The sequence below is a fragment of the Tursiops truncatus genome, chromosome 1, assembly GCF_011762595.2.
Source record: "Tursiops truncatus isolate mTurTru1 chromosome 1, mTurTru1.mat.Y, whole genome shotgun sequence".
Lineage (NCBI taxonomy): Eukaryota > Metazoa > Chordata > Mammalia > Artiodactyla > Delphinidae > Tursiops > Tursiops truncatus.
In genome coordinates this window covers 146,751,245-146,778,052 of record NC_047034.1, presented here as the reverse complement: position 1 = coordinate 146,778,052, position 26,808 = coordinate 146,751,245, and the positions used below count along the sequence as shown (strand labels likewise).

General features: G+C 38.7%; 1 protein-coding gene across 1 annotated transcript in view; it reads right to left on the bottom strand.

Moving 5' to 3' along the window:
- ZSWIM5 (zinc finger SWIM-type containing 5) overlaps positions 1-24,019 on the bottom strand; it is a 260,922-nt gene extending 236,903 nt beyond the window's left edge. The window contains exon 1 of the mRNA XM_019937905.3: positions 23,283-24,019. Within this exon, the coding sequence (XP_019793464.1) occupies positions 23,283-23,880 (598 nt within the window). The 5' untranslated portion in view covers positions 23,881-24,019. The remainder of the gene's footprint in view (positions 1-23,282) is intronic.
- Positions 24,020-26,808: the final 2,789 nt, after the last annotated feature.

The following is a 26,808-nucleotide window of genomic DNA, read 5'->3' as shown; positions in this document are numbered from 1 at the left end:
TCCGCCATAACAAGGAATGGAGTACTGATGTGTGCAACAACACAGATGAACCTTGAAAAATTATGCTAAGTGAAAGAAGCCAGTCACAAAAGATTACATGTTATATGATTCCATTTATCTGAAATGTCCAGAATAGGCATAGAGACAGAAATTAGTGGTTGCTTAGGGTTAGAGGGGATAATAGGATTGGGTAGTGCTATTAAAGGGTATAGAGTTTCTTTTTTTATTTTTTAAGATTTATTATTTATTTATTTATTTTATTTATTTTTGGCTGTGTCGGGTCTTAGTTGCGGCACGGGGGATCTTCGTTGAGGCATATGGGATCTTTCCTTGTGGCGTGCGGGCTCTTCGTTGTGGTGCGCAGGCTTCTCTCTAGCTGTGGCATGCAGGTTTTCTTCTCTACTTGTGGCGTGCAGGCTCCAGGGTGCGTGGGCTCTGTAGTTGCGGCACACGGGTTCCAGAGAGCATGGGCTCTGTAGTTTGCAGCACGCAGGCTCTCTAGTTGAGGTGCACAACCTCAGCAGTTGTGGCTTGCAGGCTTAGTTGCCCCGCAGCATGTGGGATCTTAGTTCCCTGACCAGGGATCAAACCCAGGTCCCCTGCATTGTAAGGCAGATTCTTTACCACTGGACCATCAGGGAAGTCCCCTAGGGTTTCTTTTAAGATGATAAAAATGTTCTAAAATTGACTGTGGTGATGGCTACCCATATCTGTGAATATACACCTTAAATGGGTGAGTTGTATGGTATGTGAATTATATCTTACCAAAAGTGTTAAGCAAAAACGGAAGGAGGGGAGGGAGGGAGGGAGGGAGGAAGGAAGGAAGGAAGGAAGGATGGAAAGAAGGAAGGAAGGAAGGAAGGAAGTCTGCTAAGAGAGCCCCCCAGTTCCAAAATACTAAGTCTCTTCAGGGACACTGCCAACACTCTCACCTTCAAGGCCTCATCAAGCAGCCTTGGCTTCAGAGCAGAAGGAAGGTTCCTTACTAAAACCTCCCAGCAATGCTAACTTGTCTTGATGGTTTGCTAAATGACATAATTATCACATGGCTATATAACTGCAGTAAGTTAAAATCCAACTCCTTCTCATTTTTTCAGTTCTAATCTCTAAGTGAATAGGTAATGGGGAGAAAGTGCGAAAAAAACTACTCACTACTAACTAAAGTTCTAAATAAAACTATACTAAAATACTACAAGTAAAAACATAAGATTTTGGATAAGTAACTTCTTTTGTTGCTAATTATCCTGATGATATATTAATAATATTTGCAAGGGACAACACAAGAGGTGAAAATCTACAAACTTCTGCAATAATCATTCCCATAATGTATCAAAGAAACATTAATAAAGCAGATTCAACAAGGTTATATTTGATCTTTAAAACCCACATAATAGATCTGATTTTAATGTCGCATAAATATAATGTGCTATGTTAGCAACATATGGTGTTTATGAAATTAAGCAGATTTACCAACACAAAGAAAAGTAACATCAGGAAGTACATGACATTTAGCATCAAGGTTATCACTGGAGCATCTCTTGATACTCCCCCTTGCCCAATGTTGACAGTAAATGAACAAGTATAGTGGCCAAGACCTAAAAAGGGCATGGTAACTAGGCTCAGACTCCTCAGTCATGACAGTCACCCCATCTGGTAAGCCACCTAGACAAGAAGAGATGCTAGCCAAGAATCTAGACTGGAAATTAGTGGAGGGAGACAGTGAATATCAGTTGTTATCTGGAGACTAGCTGTAGTGGAAGAGGTTGTAATTCATCTGCTAATCTCACTCTTGTAAATTCCCCACATTTTATAAGAAACCAAACAGAATGTTGGAGAATTTGTTTCCACATGGGGTGAAATTACTATATGAAATGAATCCAAGAGGCACAAGGAATACAGTGACCAGATACTCCCTTCAAGACCAAGGCATTCATTCCTCTAACTGCCAGGAGAGTTGGCTGCTAGTAGCTCACAGCCAAGTCCTCCTCCACAAACTGCCCTCAACCAAAGTATCATGGGTTGCGTTCTCTGAAAGCACACACTGAGAGGGAATTTGGGATGCAAGATGCTTATTAGAAATCAATACCTGTGAAGGAAAGGCAACAGAAGCAGGACTGAGAAGAGGAAGAAGTCAAACTGTAATGCAGGCCTGACAACCAGGTACAGTTCCCTGGAGCAAGAACTGCCTGTCAAAAATAGCTAGACCTTTATACCAGCACCTTGCTCAGCCGTTTGCAAGCTGCCCCTAGAAGACTGTGACCGCAGGTGAAGCAGCTCTCTGTAGCTGAGGCAGACCCTGAACCAGCTGACAGTTGAAAGCCATCTGCTTAAAGCACCTTCTGCAACTGGGAAGGAGAACTGTGTAGTTCCATCTCTTCCACCGAATGAAACTACGCCACCCAAGGTTACGCCGTCAGGTCAGCCCACATCTAACTCCAGACAGCTCTGAAGTGTCATCCAAGCTCCAGAGTTCCCAAAAGGACTGACTAAAGTCTCTGTTGCAACTGCATCGGTTCAATCTCTCTGCCCTCCTAATCTTGCTTCCCTCGCTCCGTTACAAGTATTGTTCCTCAATAAACCTTCTGCAGGCAAATCTCCATCTCAGAGTCTATTTCCCAGGAAACATAACCTAAAAAATCTGATTCCATAGGAAAATTCGATAAAGAGGTAGCTATGATCTACTCTATTCAGTAACCTCACAGGATATTATTTCAGCTAGTGCAAATCATTAAAACTTAGCTGTCTATGGCAATAATGTCAAGCCATCATTCTGTTAAAAAACAAAAAAAAAAGAAACTTAGCAGCATTTAGATAAGTAGCAAAACAGAATATATAAAAGATGACAAAATTGAAATATTCAGTAGAAATAGCAAACAGTAGATCTGTGTTAACCTATAAGAAAATAAAGTAACTATCCTATTCATAACCTGAAATGGGTAGAATAAAAATGGTTAATGAATCACATCCACCCATATTATACATATCAAGGCTCAAAGGCAATAGAGGAACTTATTGCAGGATTTTTATCAAATAAAGCAGATTCTTCTGCATAAATCTGTGGTTCCTGAACTTATTTGAGTTACAGATCCCTTTGAGTATCAAATGAAAGTTATATACTGTCTTCTCTGCAAAATGTCCATATGCATTTGTAAAATCTGAAAATAATTTCAGGAGTTCCTGGATCCCTGAAAGCCATTTACAGGTGCCAGGTTAAGAACCCCTAAAATAAATCACGTTTATAAAGGTAAAATGACATCTGTCCAACACATGTTAACTTAAAAGACAAAGATGCTGACCAAAATGCAGCTGAATAAATCATATTGTCTTTAACTTATTTTAATTACATTATTATATAAGGAATATGTAAATAGGTTCTCACTATAAAATAATTAAAACAATACAGATTAAATTTCCGCTTGGTCATCCCTATTCCCCTTTCTCTTCACAGAGATTATTTATAAGTTTGATGTAAATCCTTTCAGACTTTTCCAGTGCTTTTTCAAAAACGTACTACCTATTAAAATGTGGAGAATCATTTTGGACACACTATGTTAAGAACTAGCATTTAAAAAGCACAAAGGATGATGTTGGCTGTGGGTTTGTCATATATGGCCTTTATTATGTTGAGGAAAGTTCCCTCTGTGACTACTTTCTGGAGGGTTTTTATCATAAATGGGTGCTGAATTTTGTCAAAAGCTTTTTCTGCATCTGTTGAGATGATCATATGGTTTTTCTCCTTCAATTTGTTAATACGGTGTATCACATTGATTGATCTGCGCATATTGAAGAATCCTTGCATTCCTGGAGTAAACCCCACTTGATCATGGTGTATGATCCTTTTAATGTGCTGTTGGATTCTATTTGCTAGTATATTGTTGAGGATTTTTGCATCGACGTTCATCAGTGATATAGGCCTGTAGTTTTCTTCCTTTGTGACATCCTTGTCTGGTTTTGGTATCAGGGTGATGGTGGCCTCATAGAATGAGTTTGGGAGTATTCCTCCCTCTGCTATATTTTGGAAGAGTTTGAGAAGGATAGGTGTTCGCTCTTTTCTAAATGTTTGATAGAATTTGCCTGTGAAGCCATCTGGTCCTGGGCTTTTGTTTGTTGGAAGATTTTTAATCACAGGTTCAATTTCAGTGCTTGTGATTGGTCTGTTCATATTTTCTATTTCTTCCTGATTCAGTCTTGGCAGGTTGTGCATTTCTAAGAATTTGTCCATTTCTTTCAGGTTGTCCATTTTATTGGCATAGAGTCGCTTGTAGTAATCTCTCATGATCTTTTGTATTTCTGCAGTGTCAGTTGTTACTTCTCCTTTTTCATTTCTTACTCTATGGATTTCAGTCTTCTCCCTTTTTTTCTTGATGAGTCTGGCTAATGGTTTATCAATTTTGTTTATCTTCTCAAAGAACCAGCTTTTAGTTTTATTGATCTTTGCTATCGTTTCCTTCATTTCTTTTTCATTTATTTCTGATCTGATCTTTATCATTTCTTTCCTTCTGTTAACTTTGGGGGTTTTTTGTTCTTCTTTCTCTAATTGCCTTAGGTGCAAGGTTAGGTTGTTTATTCGAGATGCTTCCTGTTTCTTAAGGTAGGATTGTATTGCTATAGACTTCCCTCTAAGAACTGCTTTTGCTGCATCCCATAGGTTTTGGGTCATCGTGTCTCCATTGTCATTTGTTTCTACGTATTTTTTGATTTCCTCTTTGATTTCTTCAGTGATCACTTCGTTATTAAGTAGTGTATTGTTTAGCCTCCATGTGTTTGTTTGTTTTTTTTTCCTCGGGACGCGCGCCTCTCACCACTACAGCCTCTCCCGCTGCGGAGCACAGGCTCCGGACGCTCAGGCCCAGTGGCCACGGCCCACGGGCCCACCCGCTCCGCAGCACATGGGATCCTCCTGGACCAGGGCATGAACTCACGTTCCCTGCATCAGCAGGCGGACTCCCAACCACTGCGCCACCAGGGAAGCCCATGTGTTTGTATTTTTTACAGAGCTTTTCCTGTAATTGATATCTAATCTCATAGCGTTGTGGTCGGAAAAGATACTTGATACAATTTCAATTTTCTTAAATTTAACAAGGCTTGATTTGTGACCCAAGATATGATCTATCCTGGAGAATGTTCCATGAGCACTTGAGAAAAATGTGTATTCTGTTGTTTTTGGATGGAATGTCCTATAAATATCAATTAAGTCCATCTTGTTTAACGTATCATTTAAAGCTTGTGTCTCTTTATTCATTTTCATTTTGGATGATCAGTCCATTGGTGAAAGTGGGGTGATAAAGTCCCCTAGTATGAATGTGTTACTGTCGATTTCCCCTTTTTTGGAAAAACTGAAAGCATATCCACTAAGATCAGGAACAAGACAAGGTTGCCCACTCTCACCACTCTTATTCAACAGAGTTTTGGAAGTTTTAGCCACAACAATCAGAGAAGAAAAGGAAATAAAAGGAATCCAAATCGGAAAAGAAGAAGTAAAGCTGTCACTGTTTGCAGACGACATGATACTATACATAGAGAATCCTAAAGATGCTACCAGAAAACTACTAGAGCTAATCAATGAATTTGGTAAAGTAGCAGGATTCAAAATTAATGCACAGAAATCTCTGGCATTCCTATACACTAAGGATGAAAAATCTGAAAGTGAAATCAAGAAAACACTCCCATTTACCACTGCAACAAAAAGAATAAAATATCTAGGAATAAACTTACCTAAGGAGACAAAAGACCTGTATGCAAAAAATTATAATACACTGATGAAAGAAATTAAAGATGATACAAATAGATGGAGAGATATACCATGTTCTTGGATTGGAAGAATCAACATCGTGAAAATGACTCTACTACCCAAAGCAATCTACAGTTTCAATGCAATCCCTATCAAACTACCACTGGCATTTTTCACAGAACTAGAACAAAAAATTTCATGATTTGTATGGAAACACAAAAGATCCCGAATAGCCAAAGCAATCTTGAGAACGAAAAATGGTGCTGGAGGAATCAGGCTCCCTGACTTCAACTATACTACAAAGCTACAGTAATCAAGACAGTATGGTTCTGGCACAAAAATAGAAAGATAGATCAATGGAACAGGATAGAAAGTCCAGAGATAAACCCACGCACATATGGTCACCTTATCTTTGATAAAGGAGGCAGGAATGTACAGTGGAGAAAGGACAGCCTCTTCAATAAGTGGTGCTGGGAAAACTGGACAGGTACATGTAAAAGTATGAGATTAGAACACTCCCTAACACCATAAACAAAAATAAGCTCAAAATGGATTAAAGACCTAAATATAAGGCCAGAAACTATAAACTCTTAGAGGAAAACATAGGCAGAACACTCTATGACATAAATCACAGCAAGATCCTTTTTGACCCACTTCCTAGAGAAATGGAAACAAAAATAAACAAATGGGACCTAATGAAACTTCAGAGCTTTTGCACAGCAAAGGAAATCATAAACAAGACCAAAAGACAACCCTCAGAATGGGAGAAAATATTTGCAACTGACAAAGGATTAATCTCCAAAATTTACAAGCAGCATATGCAGCTCAATAATAAAAAAACAAACAACCCAATCCTAAAATGGGCAGAAGATATAAATAGACATTTCTCCAAAGAAGATATACAGATTGCCAACAAACACATGAAAGAATGCTCAACATCATTAATCATTAGAGAAATGCAAATCAAAACTACAATGAGATATCATCTCATACCAGTCAGAATGGCCATCATCAAAAAATCTAGAAACAATAAACGCTGGAGAGCGTGTGGAGAAAAGGGAACACTCTTGCACTGCTGGTGGGAATGTGAATTGGTACAGCCACTATGGAGAACAGTATGGAGGTTCCTTAAAAAACTAAAAATAGAACTACCATATGACTCAGCAATCCCACTACTGGGCATATATCCTGAGAAAACCATAATTCAAAAAGAGTCATGTACCAAAATGTTCATTGCAGCTCTATTTACTATAGCCAGGAGATAGATGGAAACAACCTAAGTGTCCATCATCGGATGAATGGATAAAGATGTGGCACATATATACAATGGAATAATACTCAGCCATAAAAAGAAATGAAATTGAGTTATTTGTAGTGAGGTGGATGGACCTAGAGGCTGTCATACAGAGTGAAGTAAGTCAGAAAGAGAAAGAAAAATACTGTATGCTAACACATATATATGGAATATAAGAAAAAAAAAATTGTCATGAAGAACCTAGGAGTAAGACAGGAATAAAGACACAGACCTACTAGAGAATGGACTTGAGGATATGTGGAGGGGGAAGGGTAAGCTGGGACAAAGTGAGAGAGTGGCATGTACATATATACACTACCAAACGTAAAATAGATAGCTAGTGGGAAGCAGCCGCATAGCATAGGGAGATTAGCTCGGTGCTTTGTGACCACCTAGAGGGGTGGGATAGGAAGGGTGGGAGGGAGGGAGACGCAAGAGGGAAGAGATATGGGAATATATGTATATGTTTAACTGATTCACTTTGTTATAAAGCAGAAACTAACACACCATTGTAAAGCAATTAAACTTCAATAAAGATGTAAAAAAAATTTTTTTTAATAAATAAAAAATAAAATAATAAAGAAATAAAAAGAACAAAGGATAGGGACTTCCCTGGTGGTGCAGTGGTAAAGAATCTGCTACTAATGCAGGGAACACGGGTTCAAGCCCTGGTCCGGGAAGATCCCACATGCCACAGAGCAACTAAGTCCGTGTGCCACAACTACTGAGCCCATGCACCACAACTACTGAAGCCCACACTCCTTGGGCCCATGCTCTGCAACAAGAGAAGCCACCGCAATGAGAAGCCCGCGCACCGCAACAAAGAGCAGCCCCTGCTCACCGCAACTAGAGAAAGCCCATGCACAGCAACGAAGACCCAACACAGCCAAAAATAAATTTATTTTTAAAAATTACTCAAATAAATAAATAAAAAGAACAATGGATAGATATTAGTGGTTTTCCTAATAGCAAATGCAGTACTGCTAAGTTTAATGACTTTTTCATATAATGCTTTCCTATAACCATTCTATCCATTTTTTTCAATTTGACCCACAAGTTCCAAATCTGGTTTGGAAAAAACTAGTGTATAAATCAATCAGTAGAGCAATTCAATCAACATCTACTAAGCATATTCCATGTAAATCACTGTGCTAAGTACTATGGAATACTGGATCCCAAACATTTAAACCTGGAGAGCTTGTCAAAGAAACAGATTCCTGAGCCCCATTCCAATTTTAGTCAACTAGAATTTACAAGGGTGGAGCCCCAGAACGTATTTTAACAAAGTTCCTCAAGTGACGTGAGTAAAATATAAAGCAGCAGTGTTGGGAATCACTATTATGAAAATCATAGAAATTAAAAAGATAATGGTTTCAATTCATTCCCACAAAGACCTCTTAAAAGTCCATTATGAATTCTACTAGGTATTGTACTGGATGCTGAATATATTGTAGGATACAGTCCTTGCCCTAGAAGTGCTTACAGACTGGAAGAGAAAATCATACCTAATAATAAATAATTACAACACAAGCTGAAAGTAGAAAGTGCTGTCTGTCCCCTAACTAAAATGTACGCTCCATGAAAGCAGGAACTCTCTTTTATTCACTGCCATATCTCCAAGCGTCTAGACAAGAGCCTAACACATAATATGTACTTAATAAACAATTGCTGAATAATGCATAGGACTAAAATGGAAGGTTTAATTTCAACTAAGTAGATAAAGAAAAGGCACTGTTAAGAACAGATGTATAGACTATTAAGAGGCAGGGAAGGTTAAAACAAAGAGAATTAATATTCATAGTACTACGCTACAATGTGTAAGAAACTCCAAGTTGACTTTGAATACATTATCTCATTTAACTATGATATAAACATTCTGAGATGGTGTCTCCATTTTAGAGATAAAGAAACTGAGGCACAGAAGGGTTAAGTAACTTGTCATCCAAGGTTACACAGCTAGAAAGTAGCAGAACTGAAATGTGAACCCCAGTCTCTAATAATAAGGCTTAGGAATTTAGACCTCATTTCCTAAGAAAAAGAATGTCTTTGAAGTTTTTTTTTTCCTATTTGGAATATTTGCTTTTTTAATAACAGCTTTATTGTGATGTAATTCATATATCACAAAACTCACTCTTTTAAAGTGTAAAATTCAGTGGTATTTAGTATATTCACAGATTTGTGCAATCATCACCATTATCTAATATTAGAACATTTCATCACCCAAAAACGAAACCCCATACCCATTAGCAATTACTTTCCCTACCGCCAGGTCCTGAAAACCACGAATCTACTTTCTGTCTTTAGGATTTGCCTATTCTGGACATTTCATATAAACTGAATCATATGACATGTAGCCTTTTTTAAAACATTTTTTCTTGTGGTAAAATATAAACAAGATGTACTCTTTACCCATTTTAAGCGTACAGTTCAGTGGCATTAAGTACATTCACACTGCTGTGCAACCATCACCATTATCCATCTCTAGAACTTTTTCTTTTTTTTATAAATTTATTTATTTTATTTTATTTATTTTTGGCTGCACTGGGTCTTCGTTGCTGCACACAGGCTTTCTCTAGTTGCGGCAAGCAGGGGCTACTCTTCGTTGCAGTGTGCGGACTTCTCATTGCGGTGTCTTCTCTTGTTGTGAAGCACAGGCTCTAGGTGCACGGGCTTCAGTAGTTGTGGCATGCAGGCTCAGTAGTTGTGGCTCGCGGGCTCTAAAACGCAGGCTCAGTAGTTTTGGCACATGGGCTTAGCTGCTCCGTAGCATGTGGGATCTTCCCGGACCAGGGATCAAACTTGTGTCCCCTGCATTGGCAGGCGGATTCTTAACCACTGCACCACCAGGGAAGTACCTAGAACTTTTTCATTATCCCATAATAAAACTCTGTGTACCCCTTAAATAATAACTTTCCATTCCCCTCTCCCCCCAGCCTCTGGTAACCTCTATTTTACTTTCTGTTTCTTATGAATTTGCCTATTTTAGGTAGCTCATATAAGTGGAATCATATAATTTTTGACCTTTTGTGTCTGGCTTACTTCACTTAGCATAATGTCCTCAAGGTTCATCCATGTTGTACCAAGTGTCAGAATTTCCTTCCTTTTAAGGCTGAATAATAGTAAATTGGATGTATATACTAAATTTTGTCTATCCATTCATCTGTCGTTGGACACTTGGGTTGCTTGCACCTTTTGGCAATTGTGACTACTGCTGCTATAATGTGGGTGTACAAATATCTGTTCGAGTTCCTGCTTTCAATTCTTTTGGCCACAGACCCAGAAGCGAAATTGCTGGATCCAGTAATTTTATGTTTAGTTTTTTGAGGAACTACCATAACATTTTCCACAGAAGCTGCACCATTTTATATTCCCATTAGTGATGCACAAGGGTTCCAATTTCACTATATCCTTACCAACACTTGTTATTTTCTGGGGGGTTTTTCTTTATAACAGTCATCCTAATGGATATGATGTCCCATTGTGGTTTTTTGCGTTTTCCTAATAATCAGGGAGTGATGTTGAGCATCTTTTCACGTGCTTATTGGCCATTTGCATATCTTCCTTGTAGAAGTGTTTATTCAAGTCCTTTGACCATTTTTTAATCAGGTTGTTTGCTTTTTGTTGTTGAGTTGTAGGAGTTCTTTACATATTCTGAACATTAATCCCTTATCAGACATATTCACTTTGAGTGGCTATTAGGGTATCCATTTAGAAATATCTAGCAGGCAACTATACATGCTGATCTTGAATTCAAGAGGGAGAAAAAATGATGTACACTTAACAGTCATAGTATTTGCACAGTGACATTTATAAAGTACTTTCATGTATATTAGTTTCTTTAGAATCTCACAAAAATCCTAACACTTGTTCAGATGAGAAATCTCAGGCAGATCTCCGGACTACAAATCCCAAGATTAAGATTATTTGGAAGTGCTTCAGGGATCAAAGGGAAGAAGCTGGCCAAGCTGCCTGAGTTTTGGGCCCCATCCCAATTCCCCAAACATCTCAAATTTTTCTGCTGCAAAAACTGGAATATTATGTAAGATTTCATTTGAAAATAAGTAGAGGTGCTTGAAACAAATTTGAAACCATTACATTATATGATACTAACTTATGTTCTTAAAATAGTTATTGAAGCTGTAGAAATAAATAAGATTGCTTAATTAGAAAACTTGGGGCAAGAAGGTAATCCTACTTTTGTGGGGTAAGAGAATAAAGAAGGAAGGTAGAAGGAAAACCAGAATGGTGAAGTAAAACAAAAATCTAGGAAGAAACGTTTCAACAGGAAGGTTCAGAAGACTACAGAAAATGCTATACAGAGGTCATGAAGGATGAGGACTGGAAAAAGGATACCGTGTCTGGCAATCATGAGGTCATTGGTGACCTTTAAGAGATCAATTTTAATATAGTGAGCAAAAGCAAAAGTCTGATTGAAAAGGCTTCAGAGGTGGCAAGAAAGTTAAAGAAGGAAAGGTAACAAGTATGGAATACTCTCAACAATTTTGATACAAGAATAATAGTGAATGAATATTTACATAATACCTGATAAGTGCTAGGCCCTGTTCTAAATACTTAACATGTTAATTAATTTATACTCAAAACAATTCTTTTTGAGTATAAAACAAATGGACCATCATTCTGGTCCATTTATAGTTGAGGAAACTGAGACATAGTGAGGAGCCAGAATTCTGAAGCTACCTGCTGCATAGTCCCTGCATATATGTGATAATATATAATATAATCACATATATATCATATGTCATATTATATAATATATAATGTGTAATAATATAATATATAGTAGATAAATGCAAATATACATGACAGTAAAGAGTACAATAATATTGAGAGTATAATCTATAAAAAACTGAATCACTGTATTGTACACCTGAAACAATATAAAATTCTAAATCATCTATACTTTAATTAAAAATAAAAATAATAATATAATATTGAGTGAGAGAAGAGATTAGCAAAAGTATTTTTTCACAAGAACCATAACATGGGGAAGGATTTTATACCACTAACATCAATGTATGTTGGTGATGCTCGACAGTCATGTCCGTTTACCAGGTGTTGATAGATTTAAGCAAAATAAAACAGGCTGACTTCCTGAATGTATTAACGTGGCAGGCTTGCATTCAATAAAACCATGAATGAATAGGAAAAAATGTAATTATCTCCAAAGGCTTTCAAAGGCATAATACATTCTCCTGTTGCTTACAGAATGCAAGATAATGAATGGATGGATGGACCAAAATCTATTTTACTGATTAGCTCTATCATATTTGTACCTTAAAAAAGCAACGATTTTTTTAAAAAAGAAAAAAAGGATCATGAAGATAAAACAAAGCTATTCTAAAGACAGAAATCTATAAAATTTATTCTGAAAAAAAAGAATATCTGCAGTATTTTTGTCATCTTCCTGCCTGCCAATGTTACCCCTTTGAATCAACTATGGGCTAGAGTATTATAGGGCAGAGAAATGCCAATATAGAAAGAATTTCATGAAGGGTCAATCTAACTTGTAAGCAATAAATAGTGTTTTCAATCTAATATTGCAATATTAGACATAATTTTTAAATTTCTTATAATTAAAATATTAAAATAGAGCAATTTATCCAGCTGTCTTCATTTCTCTAATCACTTTCTACCCTTTGCCTCCACAGTAACTACCTCTATTATTACAGAACACTGTGTTAAGTGCTATTTTAACATGTATCCTATACTAAACTGTATACTCCTTAAATACAGAATTTATATTCTATTTTGCACAGAATATTTAAAAATGTTAAATATAAGTTTTATAAATGAATGGAGGAATGAACAAACATGAATAAAATTATATGTTGGCATTACATTTATACAAGTGTCTTTTGATGGTAAGAATTTACACACTTTTGCATAAGACCTTTCCAAAACACAGACACACATTTTAAGTAGTAAGAGAATAATTTTCCTTGAGATCCATTAATAAACCTAAAGATAGACAAAAGAAAATAGACTGAAGTAGAAAAGAAAGTTGACGTAGTCCATAGCATTTGTGTAATAAATATTACATAATGTTTTGACTGCCTATGATAAGTTTAAAAACACTGACAACACTAATAAAGGTGATCATTTTTCTAGAACAGTGTTTTCAAACCTTGGCTGCACATAAAACAACCAAGGAACTTTTTAAAAATTCTGAAGTTCAGTCCTTATTCTCAACAAATTCTTATTTAATTAATTCGGGGTGAGTCCTTGGCACTATTTTTTTTAAAATCTCCCCAGGTGATTTTAATGTGAAGCCAAGATTGGAACCCACCACTCTTTCCTTTAAAATCAATTTGAGGCATAATTTACATTCAATAAAATATACCAATTTTAAGTATACAATTAAGTTTTGACAAATGAATACAGCCATGTAACCACTACCATAATCACAACATAGAACATTTCCATTACCCAAAAAAGTTTCCTCATGCCCCACTGATTTACTTTCTGTCACTATAGCTTAAGGCTTTCTAAAATTTCATGTATATGGAATTGTATTGTATGTTCTCTTTTTGGTCTGGCTTCTTTTATTTAGCATAATGCTTTTAAGAATCATCCATGTTTTAGGCCATCAGTTTGTTCTTTTTTATTGCTGAATAGTATTCCACTATATGCATATACAACAATTTCTTTATCTATTCACCCATTTCATAGACATATGGGTTGTTTCCTGTTTAGGGCTATTCTGAATAAAGCTGTTGTGAATATTCAAGTACAAATCTTTATATGAACATATGTTTTCATTTCTTTAAAGTAAATACCTAGTAATAGATTGCTGAATCTTATGATTAAGAGTATGATTAATTTTATAAGAAACTGTTCTCTGGGAATTCCCTGGTGGCGCAGTGGTTAAGAATCCGCCTACCAATGCAAGGGACACGGGTTTGATCCCTGCTCTGGGAAGATCCCACATGCCACAGAGTAACTAAGCCCTTGCGCCACAACTACTGAGCCTGCACTCTAGAGCCTGTGAGCCACAACTACTGAAGCCCACGCGCCTATAGCCGGTGCTCCTGCAACCAGAGAAAAGCCCGCGCGCAGCAACAAAGACCAAATGCAGCCAAATAATAAAATAAATTAATTTTTTTAAAAAAAGATACAGTGGCTGTATCATTTTGCATTCCCACCAGCAATGTAAGAGAGTTCTAGTTGCTCCACATCCTTGTCAGTACTTGGCAGTGTCAGTCTTTTATTTTACACATTCTAGTGTGTGTATAGTATTTCCTTAGGTTTTAATTTGCATTTCCCTAAGGACTAAATAAATATAAAAACAACTGTTCTTAAGGTAAGAAAACCACTAGGTAGAGGGTACTTCATCTTTTGATTCAACAATGTATTTTTAAAGAAGGTAACTATGTTATACTGCCTTGCTTACCACATTCATCACTCCATTATAATGAGAAAGAAGCAAATGACCGAAAAAGCTTTTCAAAAGCAGGTTTCAGAGAATTTCTTAGGGTCAAGTACCCACTCAGTTTACAACTTCCCACCTACATACAGACGGCAATATAATGCAGTTCTAGAAGCATAGGCTTTAGTGCCCCACTTGGGTTTGTATTCTAAGGTAGGGAAAAACAAAGTATTTTGGAATGATTTCTACTCAAAATAAGTAAACAATTATTTACTGAGCTTTACACAAAACAAGTGGCTAAATGTTCAATGAATGAATCAAGAACTAGTTAATAATAACCTTCAATGGTATTTTTTAATCTATATATGTTTTAAAAATCAAAAACATGCAGAAATTACATCTTTATTTTATTTATATATCTTGCCAGTATATCTCCTAGGCTCCAGTTACATATAAATCAAGGAAGAGAGATTTCCATACTACATAAATATTTTTTAAATTATACAACAGTTTACTCATTCATTCAATAAGCATGTACTGAGTACCAATTTACAGCATATCACATTATACATTCTAAGAGGGAGGACAATTTTTCTCAATACTGAGAACCAAAAATTAATCAGTTGGCTACATGTGATTATGAAAAGTATCAGAGTAATTTAGTATATGATAATATAATGCTAAAGCTAATGTTAAAATGAGTGTGATTTCCTTGGCATACCAGCTCCATGACAGGCTAAAAGTGGCCAAGAAGCGTGCTGCCTATATGAGGGAAGAAATAACCCTATAAATAAACCACAAGGTAGGAAATTCACATAAAAGTAATCTGGAATAGACTGCAGTCTATTTCTAATATCAAACACAATTCCAAACCATATTAACTTGGGGTTTGGAAAAAGGTTAAGACATGGTTCATATGCTTTCAGGGTTACCTATTTCTTTTTCTTTTATATCTTTATTTCATTTCTTTACAAATTAAAGATGCATTGAAAAATAAACCAATAAAGAGAAATAAGAGGTCCAGAGCAGGGGTATCCCAGGCTGGGAGCAGGTGAGCCTGGCCACCATCAAGGCTAGCCCTTGTCCTGTCCCAGCCAGTTTGGGTTGGAAGATAACTGTCAGCCACTCTGTCAATACCAAAGCCCAAGTGGTGTCCAGGCAGGAGAGACCTGCTCCAGGCACCTCTGCCTCTCTCCTCAAGAATCCCCAGCTTGGAGAAGCAGTGTTTCCAGTAGGAGCTCAGAGTGGGAAATGGGCTGGCTCTGTGAGGTATTGCAAGTTGATGATCAGACTCCCTACAGAACCATTCAGTGTTGGGGCCTCTCCAGCTGGAAAGAAGGCTGGTATCTCTCCCAGATCTTAATTTATTTTGTAACTCAGTTCCCAGACTTATTCATCTCTGACAATGCATCTTTATCCATGGGGTGATCACCAATCATTGTAGGAGAGAGAAAGAAGAGTGGAAGCAGAGAGGGAAAGCTAATCAACCACTCTGATGTTGCTGCTGACTTCCAGGCCCAAGAAGGATGGATCATTTTTCTCTCCACCACCTATGGTCTATACCCCAGCTCTTGTGCATGTGTATGTTTTATCCCTAATAGAGGAAGCTGTTGCTAACACAGAGCTAAATTAGCAGGCCCTCCTCCTGTAGTAATCCTGGGATCCCCACTCCTTCCTGCCTGCCCCTCTCTTCTTGAAGGCTGGTCCAAAGGGGCACATAAAATTGCCAGGGTCTGAGTGCCTCCAAATTCCCCAACACCAAGTCACATAAAGTGAACTGAGAAACTACATGCATTACCACAGGAAAAGCAAGATAAAGTGATGGGATTAGGGGCACCTTCCATCAGTAGGACATGACAGAGTGGTAGGATACTTCAGCCTAGAAAAGAAAGTATCTCCTTAAACTTCCCCCTCCCAGCAAAGAGACTGAGGTCAGCTTACATGACTTATAAGATATGCAACTGTCCAGATTTCTCTGCTCTCCTGGGGTACTTTCTGGAAGCTGGCCTAGGACCCTATTCTGTTTACCCACTTGCTCTAGCTCAGTAGCTGCTGAACTTCCTTGTACATATGACAGAGAAAGTCCATACAAGGTGCCCCTCAGCTCAGGCTCTTGTTTTCCACCAGGATGAGCTTGTACAGCATCTCCAGTTTGTCCTCCTGTTTCTCCATGATAAGCTTCAAGCACTGCGATCTTTATGCCCTTAAGCTATCAGCGAGGTCTCATACCTTCTTGTACAGTGGATGATGCAGAACTGGCAGAACACTCAAGCCACTGGTGATCTGACTGAAGGAGGAGATGCTGAAGAGGCTCTGGACAACTGAGGGTTACCTATTTCTATACACGAGTCATAAATGCTATGCATGAAAAAAATCCCACAGTAATCTGTTCATCCATGCATGTACCCTGAGTGCTATATTGCACAGTCATCATTTTTTATAAAGAAGGATGACAGGTTTAACCTTTAAATGACCACTTATTTGTCAAAAAAGTCCCACATGTGTTAAAAATATTAAATAATCATCATGTAAATTGAATCAATTAAATTGAAATAATGCTTACCTAATAAAGTGAATTTGGTGATTTCTAATTTAAGCTATATCCAACATATAAAAGTTTAAAATTCACATGAAACTCTGTTATGCAACAAAAAACAAGCATGAGAAGCTGTTATGAGTTGAATTGTGTCCTCCAAAATTGGTATGTTGAAGTCCTAACCCCCAGTACCTCAGAACGTGATGTATTTTTTGGAAATAGGGTCGTTGCACATGTAATTAGGTAAAATGAGCTCATACTGGAGCAGTGTAGGCCCCTAATCCAATAATCCACGTCCTTATAAAATGGCCATGTGAAGATAGAGATACATAGGAAGAACGCCTGTGACAAAGAAGGCAGAGATTGGAGTTATGCAGTTGTATACCAAGGAATGCCAAAGACTCCTGGCAAACCACCAGAAGCTAGCAAGAGGCAAGGAAGGATTTCCCCATTGGTTTCAGAGGGAGCATGACCCTGCCGATACCTTGATTTCAGACTTCCAGCCTCCAGAACTGTGAGACAGTAAATTTCTGTTGTTTTAAGCCACCCAGTTTGTGGCAGTTTGTTACAGCAGCCATAGGAAACTACTACAGCATTTTCAGTATTTCTCTTATACATTAATTTACTGACATATTAACATCTTGATTTTTAAAAATTATTTTCTAAAATAATACAGTAAATGTGACTTTTGGGGGTACAGCACTATACATTTTAACATGTGTGTGTATATATATAGCCATCAACCATAAGATACTGACGGTTAATGTCTTGATTTTTTTTTAATAGTTTATTTATTTATTTATTTATCTACCCGGCTGCACCAGGTCTTAGTTGCAGCACGTGGGACTTTTAGTTGTGGCATGCGGATCTTCTTGGTTGTGGCATGCGGGGTCTTTAGTTGTGGCATGTAGGATCTAGTTCCCTGACCAGGGATCGAACCTAGGCCCCCTGCATTGGGAACACAGAGTCTTAGCCACTGGACCACCAGGGAAGTCTCAGTGTCTTGATTTTTAATAGCCATTACTGAAACAAGAGCAAAGAAATTGTTTCACATAGGCTTAAGTAAATTTCTGGCCCTTTCACTTCAAAATTTAGACTTTGTATTCACATTCAATAATACATTTTTTTAATTCCTAAAATAAAGATAACCTCTAAAAGTCCACTATCTTTAGTTTATTCATTATCTTTAAAATCTAAAGCTCTATTCCTTGAGAAAGTCACTTTCAATAAGAATTCATCTGAAGTTTTGAAGAAACTGATAAATCACCATTCTTCACATAAAACAGACAGTCAACATAAAAGATACACACTGTTGCAACGTTCATACCACTTACTGTTATCAGCTTATTATATGCGCAAGTATGGAGTTTTCCCCATGTCTTCTAACACTGCACTCGTTATAAAAATTCATGTATCTCTCTTAGTTTTAGAATACTGAGAAGTCTGTTTTTAAACTTCTAAACATTCATTATTCATCAAACTGTTTTTTACCAAAGTATACTTAATTTACAATGTTATGTTAGTTTCAAGTGTACAGCAAAGCAATTCAGTTATACACACGAACATATATATTCTTTTTCATATTCTCTTCCATTGTAGGTTATTACAAGATATTGTATATAGTTCCCTGTGCTATTACAGGAGGTCCCCGTTGTCTACCAACTTTATATACAGTAGTCTGTAATGTTAACCCCAAACTCCTAATTTATCTCTCCCCCCAACCCCCACTATCCCTTTTGGTAACCGTAAGTTTGTTTTCTATGTCTGTGAGTCTATTTCAGTTTTGTAAATAAGTTCATTTGTATCATTTTTTCAGATTCCACATATAAGTGAAATCATATGATATTTGTCTTTCTCTGTCTGACTTACTTCACTTAGTATGATAATCTCTAGGTCCATCCATGTTGCTGCAAATGGCATTATTTCATTCTTTTTTATGGCTGAGTAATATTCCATTGTATATATGTACCACACCTTTATTCATTCCTCTGTCAATGGACATTTAGGTTGCTTCCATGTCTTGGCTATTGTAAAAGGTGCTGCTATGGACATAGGGGTGCATGTATCTTTTCGAATTAGAGTTTTGTCTGGATATATGCCCAGGAGTGGGATTGCTGGATCATATGGCAGCTCTGTTTTTAGTTTTTTAAGGAACCTCCATACTGTTCTCCATAGTGGCTGCACCAATTTACATTCCCACCAATAGTGTAAGAGGGTCCCTTTCTCTTCAGAGCCTCTCCAGCATTTATTATTTGTAGACTTTTTAATTATGGCCATTCTGACTGGTGTGAGGTGATACCTCATTGTAGCTTTCATTTGCATTTCTCTAATAATTACCAATATTGAGCATCGTTTCATGTGCCTGTTGGCCATCTGTATGTCTTCTTTGGAGAAATGTTTATTTAGGTCTTCTGCCCATTTTTTGACTGGGCTTTTTGTTTTTTTGATATTGAGCTGTTTGTATATTTTGGAAATTAACAAACATTTACTAAATATTAAGATGTGTGTGTGAGGCACTGTGGTGGATAAGGAAGGAGAGAATTCATTGATCAAAAAAAATAAATAAAAGAGCAATGTGATTTTAAAACTTGGTAAGTTTCTACTCTAAAAAATGTTACCACTTATCCTTAAAGGTATGCAGCTGCTTTCCCTGCTGTAATATCTCACATATAAGTAAGTCATTTTTCCCCACATGGAAATTTTATTATGATTTTATATCTATTCTAACTTACACACAATGCTATAAAGCTTTTTAGATGAGGATATCTTTTGTTCCCCTAAATAACAGAGATTAAAAACAAATTATATATAAAAATCAATACCTGTAATACTTGTTACTGTTGTATTTCACAAAAGTTTGTACTATAGAAAAATTTCATAGATGTTTATTGATAATATATACATGCTCATAATTATAAACTTACTAGTTAACGTTTAAGCTATGGATAACTTCCTGAAATGGACCTTTTTATTATTATCAACTTTGTAATTACACTTCTTCCACATAAAGTAGTACTTAGCATTGTGGCTCTAGTCTTGAAGACTATCCACATACAAATTATGTGTTTATTAGAAAACATGTAGGCTAAAAATATGGGGCTCAACTGTCAGAATCTATGATAATTTCTGGATATTTATATAATTAAGAAATACCAGCACTGAAGGACCCTGTATGCCTTTATCCAATTTTTGAAAATCTAAATATTCAAGTAAATATAATATTTCTGCATACAAGAGAAAAACTGTTAATGCTTCTTTTCCCTCAATCAATTCAGATTTCCCTGAGAAGACACAAACCTCCTTTAAGTTTTACCAAACACAGAGAAATCCATTTAAAATATGATGGATAGCAAAAAAGGGTCAACATCTTAAAATTATTAGTAAATTATAGTTGTACCATTCTTATACCATTTGCAGATTCCTGAGTAAGTATTTTCCCAAGGTTTATACTACCACTATTTCCATGGGCTTCTTAAACAGGTTAAAAATGCAGATGCTTAAAACACCTGAACTCTATTACCCTCATAATACTGAGAGATCAGAAAAGTCTATTCACAGAGCTTCAAACTTACAGACATCCATGAAAACACTAATATACAATTTTCCCCTTTTAAAAGGAACAATACTTCTGATTCAGTACTGTCATGGAAAAGAAATGTATCCTTTGAGCATAACAACCTAGTCCTCCCATTTGCTTACATCAAGCTGGGAAAGTTTTAGTTCTGATACCAAATCTGATGTTTTCTACAGAGCATTTGCTTTTCAACCAGGCCATGACTCCCTATTACCAGATTCCATGTGGAAAGTAATCAGAAGTTACCGAATTTAATATACTTACACTTTGTACAAGTTTTTGTTGTTGTCTAATTTTTTTCCTGCAAATTTTGTGTTGTGCTGTTCTCTTATTTTTAAATTTATTTATTTATTTTAAGGTATTCTTGTTTTCCTTATTTAAATCCCCTTATGAATCTTTTCTTTAAAAGATGTTGTTATAGAAATACCCTAACATCCCTTCCTTCCTAAAGTATCAGCCTTTAGTAACTTCCCAATTCTGAGGTTACAACTATGGCTTGGACACAGTAAGGAAATATGTAGAATTTTTATTAATATCACTGAGTAATTATATTGAGTTTGAAGTGAAGTTATAAAGTGAAGAACATGATTACCATCTTGCTACATACAAATCACTTTTTCACTCATCTCTTGGCAATACTTTTATAAAACTTATCATCTAGATTAAGTCACATACTCACATTTTACGTTTAAGAGATGAGGGATGGGTCTGTAACTTTACATATTAAAAGATGGTTCATGCCAAGATACAGAACTCAGAATGATAGAGAATGGAATATCCTTCTCTTCCACACTTACTAGCATAATTAAAGTCAGAAAAATAAAGATTACACAGCTCATGGTTCTCAAATAGCATTACTTAAAAGTGATTAATTCATTCTCCTATCTTCGTCTATGAAATCCAAAGTAAGAGTCAGAAAATATGCTTATATATGTCCTTTCTCCAGTCCCTAAAACTATCATACAAGAGCTCATCACCCTAATAAGCATGCCAACTATCTTATTATAAAAGAAAAATATCTGATTTAAACATGACCTGGATCACCCACAAAATCTGATTTCATTTGTAACTTGACATTATAGTCACTTTCAAAATATATACCTCTTTAAACCTCTTCCTCTCTCTCATCTGCCCCCCAAAGTTTGAAAATTCTTTCAAACCCAATATTTCTTACTATAAAATGACCACTTAAATTGACACTTTTCAATTCAAAATATTTTAAACAAGAATCTTAAAAGTTAACTGATAGAAACTCATACAAAGAATAAGGTCTACAGATGAATAAAGAAATGCCTATATTCATTTTCATGTTTTCAGTATTAAAGCTGTACACCTTAATTATCTGATTATTCAATTAATTATTTCAAAAATACACACAAACACACAAAGGACTATCCTCAAATAAACAAAACTTTCTCAACTTACTGTCACTATATTCTGACACAGCATAAATTTAGATAAATTTACACTTCACATTTGCAAAACAAATTGTGGTACATGTTGTTTTAAAAAGAAACACAGGGTTCAGTGACTCTCAATAATCAGAAGTAGACTACCTTATATGAAACACCACAATGTACTACTCTTAAAATGAAAAGAAAATTTCAAATATGTCAGTTTTACCTGGGGAGAAGACAGCTAGATGTCTAGGGTTCCTGTGTATGTGTGTTCCTGTGCTTGTTTAATTCTAAAAACAACCTCTCTCCAACTCCTTTCAAAAATCAATATTTTTTCAATAAATATGAGCATATACTGTACAATAAAATGCATAAAGATAAGATGCACTTCCAAAATGCTGTAACAGTCCAAATAGAAAAAAAAAATCAGTGTTTTAATTTCCCACATAGCAAGTCAATGTTAAACAATGTCATTTTTTCCCCTTTCTTCCTAACCATTCCACAAATCAGGACTACTGTATTTGTATATTTAATAAGATGAACAAACTGACTAGAAGCTCTGGAGGAGTACAAGAGAAAGAAATCCTTTTCATTTTTCCACAAACAAAAAGATAAAACAAAAGCAAATATGAAGACTTGTTAAATGAGAAGCATTTGAAAAACCCAATGTGACCAGCTTTTGATTTACCCCAGTCTGACAAGGAAGATAGACCCCACCCCCACTCCAGATTGTGCCTTTTTTTTTTCCTTGGGTGGGAGTGTGGAAAAGAGAAGCTGTCACATTTCCATCTTCGGTTATTGTTAAGTCCACAGCCTAGATTCCCAAGTATCACTGGTCCAGGGGGGGAAATATTAAAGCAGGTAATTAAAATTGTCTGAAATGCACAGTATTTTGTTGATTTTTTCCATTTTTAAAGTTAATTATACCCAGCTTCAATCTGCGAAGACTAGATTGACAGCCTGTCCCTCAAACATTCCCTGCAAGACCGCTTGCTCCAGATTCACTAACAATTCTCTCCTCTCTAAACTTAAATTAGAAAAACGCATTTCAGAAATTATTACATCCAGAAAGCCATACCTCCCCATCCTTCTTGCCTTGGCCTGGGGTGTAGAACGAAGAGTAAAAAAGAGATCTATTCGCTCTTCAAACAAAAAGAAAAGCGGGCACTGGGCTGGTGGAGGAAAGAGCAGCAGTGGACCTGAACGAAATGTTAAGAAAAGTTTTTTATGTGACTAGTTTGTCCTTTCACCGGAGAACAGGAGTTGGGCAGAAAGCCGGGGTCTTGGCCCAGGGCTTGTGCAAAGAGAAGGCACCTGCGGAAGAGGAAGCCGGGGACCCGAGAGGAGTCAAGCGAGCACCTACCGACTTGCAGCACATTCTCCACGGAGCCGCTGTCCAGCAGACGGATGCCCCGGCGGAACGGTAGCCCCTCGCCACCACCGCCGCCGGCGGCTCCTGCCCCTGAGCCCAGTCCCGGGGACGCCCCCGCCGCGGCGGCCCCGGGGGCGGAGCCGGCCGGAGCGGCGGCCCCGGGGGGTGGCGGCGGCCCCTCCTCGGCCGGCGAAGCCCCCGCGGCGCCACCAGCCGAGCCGGCGCCAGGGCCGCCGCGGTACTGGAAGCTGGAGTACATGCAGATCTCCCGCTCATTCCGCGGAAAGGACCAGTAGACGATGCGGCGCTGCACGGGCTCCGGGATCCGCTCGAAGCGCTCCTCCACCCGCTCGTACGCCCACTTTTCCGCAACCGTCTTGGCGGCACAGTCCAGCAAGGACTCGGGCTGCAGGTGGGGGCGGGCCCCCAGGGGCAGGCAGCTGCCGCCGACGCCCCCCACCCCGCCGCCGGCCGCCCCGGGCGAACCGCGAGGGTGGTGAGCCTGCGGACTGGGCCACGAGCACAGGCGCTTGGCCGGAGAGACCGGCGGTGGCGAGAGCAGCTCCTCTCGCTCACCTCCTTCCGCCATTGCTGGGGACTGACTGACTGACTGAGGCGGCGGCAGCGGCAGCAGCGGCGGCTGCACCGGCTGCGGCGGAGACCCTGGCCACGGCCACGCGCCCCGCGCAAGCGCCCAGCTGCGGCGCCGGGGGGGGGGGGGGGGGGGGGCGGGGCGAGCAAACCCGCGAGCCTGCCGGCTTGAGTGTGGAGCCTAGGCCGGTCCGGTGCGCGCTCCGCGAGGGCCGACGGGGGCGGACTGAGGAAGAGAGAGAGGCGGCGCGCGCCGTCCGGGCCGCCGCGAGCGCGAGGAGGGACGGGAGCGAGCGCGGGCCGGCGACGCGCGCCAGGCGCAGACGGCCCAGAACGCGCACCGAGCGCTCGCCCTGGGCCGACCTCAACCTAGAGGCCAGCCAAGGGCGAGGAGCGCCGGACCCTCGGCAGCTCGCTCACCTCCAACCCACCTGCCGCCTGGAGGGAGAGGAGTGGACTGTGTGGCCAAGTGCAACGGCCGGGCGCGAGCCACGCGAGGAGCCGCTGTGAAGTGCTAAGCTTGCAGAGCGGAGGAAGAGAGAAAACTCAAAATCGGGGTCCTCTATAGATTGACCAGACGCGCGACGGTCACAGCGGAGCGAAAGATCTGGCAGAAAGACGCTAGGAAGACACTAGGAAAAAATCGGAAAGTTCCAGTGATGAAAACTCTCCTCACACCACAGCAATGTAGAATAAAGTCGGCGGTCCCCTCCGGAGCTGGGCAAAGTCGCACCAGCCCCCGACTGGACAATGGGGCGCCAAGATCTCACCGCCACGGCGGCTGCAGCCTCCGTGGATATTAAAGGGTTTTAGCACCTTGCATCCTAGGGGGGAAAAAAAAAACTTTTCTGTGTGATTTCTGGTAGAGTTCTCTGATCCCCTGCCTCCAGTCTAAATTAGGTCTTTTATGTTTTCCTCACTTGGCTCAGTCTTTCTACACCTTCATGGTAATTATAACAAGTTGCACACATATTTTTATATATTTATGTAATGTCTGACTGTAAACACTATGAGAGCAAAGATCATGTCTATTTTCTTCTCGATAATTTATCCTCTGCCTGACATACAGCAACTTCACCACTAACTCCTCAATAAACAAAACTGCGTTGTAAGCAACGGTATGTTGCTCAGTCAGGAAAATTTATTATTTCAGATTTGCTGACAAACTAATCTCTAAAACGTTAAAATGTTCCAACAACTGTCTTGAGAGTTCCTTCAGTTGCGTTCTCCCTTTAAAATGAGAGAGTTCTAGAGTGTAGTATAAAATAAGGATAAGGGAGTAAATTACTGGAGATGGACATGGGCCAAAGTAGTTTGCTTCTGCTGTAATCTCAGAATTAAAGAGCATAGGCAGTAGAGTCAGAATTGGGTGTAAATCACCCCTGCTACTTGTGTGACGCTAATCATGACTCAAGTCATTTGTAAAAGTGAGCTAGTAATAATGCCTATACGTATAATTTATTAGAAGTAATTCAAATCTAGTGCTTATTCAGTGTAGTAGATAATAAATGTGTTTACATCTGTTAATTGATTTATATCTGTAAATATCTAAATGGATTATTGTGAAGTAGCATAATCCCTACTGCCCCTTAAATCTGGTACCACAATTATAGACTTTCATGGCACCCAATCTTTTCTTTCCTAGAACTTATCAGAGTTTATTTGGGGCATGAGTATCCCTTTAATGCCTTTCTCTCTGATTAGATTATGAGCTATGTAAGGGCAGAAAATATTTCTATATAAAGGCCTGTCCCAACACTCACCATAATGCATGCACATGGAAGATGCTCAAAAAACATTTGCTGGGCTTCCCTGGTGGCGCAGTGGTTGAGAGTCCGCCTGCCGATTCAGGGGACAGGGTTCGTGCCCCGGTCCGGGAAGATCCCACATGCCACAGAGCGGCTGGGCCCGTGAGCTATGGCCGCTGAGCCTGCACGTCCGGAGCCTGTGCTCTGCAACAGGAGAGGCCACAACAGTGAGAGGCCCACGTACCGCCAAAAAAAAAAAAATTTGCTTTCTGAATCAATGAATACATTACTCTGATTTACTCAACTGCTGGAAAATATAGTTAATAGAGGTTGGGATATATGAAGAAATGTTACTAAATATATTTACTAAGAGTCAAGTTTGATTCTTACAAGTTTGATTTAACTAGGTGATTTTTCCTTATTTGGAAGACATTAAACTTTATAGAAAAGCACAAAGAATAGCACAATCTATGCCCATATACTCACCACTCAGAATTAATAATTATTACTTAATATATCAGAAGTCCACTTTAACCACCTCCATATAGCATCACTGGGAGCAAGTACAACCTGAGTTTGGAGTCCATTTGTAAATTATGTGTGTGTACATATGTAACATTGTTTTGTGTATATTTCATTTAATTAAATGTTATTACAGCTGCCTACCATCACATTGCTAACTTTCTTTTTCCTGTGCATACTGACACACAGAGGTCTAATTCCTTTAAGTGCTGTAAAATATTCCACCTTAAGACTATATCACATTTGGGCTTCCCTGGTGGTGCAGTGGTTAAGAATCCCCCTGCCAATGCAGGGGACACAGATTCGAGCCCTCGTCTGGAAAGATCCCACATGCCGTGGAGCAGCTAAGCCTGTGAACCACAACTCCTGAGCCTGCACTCTGGAGCCCGCAAGCCAAAACTACTGAGCCCATGTGCCACAACTACTGAAGCCTGAGTGCCTAGAGCCTGTGCTCTGCAACAAGAGAAGCCACCACAATGAAAGGCCCATGCACTGCAATGAAGAGCGGCCCCAGCTCGCCACAGCTAGAGAGAGCCCGCACGCAGCAACAAAGACCCAAAAGAGCCAAAAATAAATAAATAAATATATTTATTTTAAAAAAAGAGAGAGAATAGCTTCAAGATGGCAGAGGAGTAAGACATGGAGATCAACTTCCT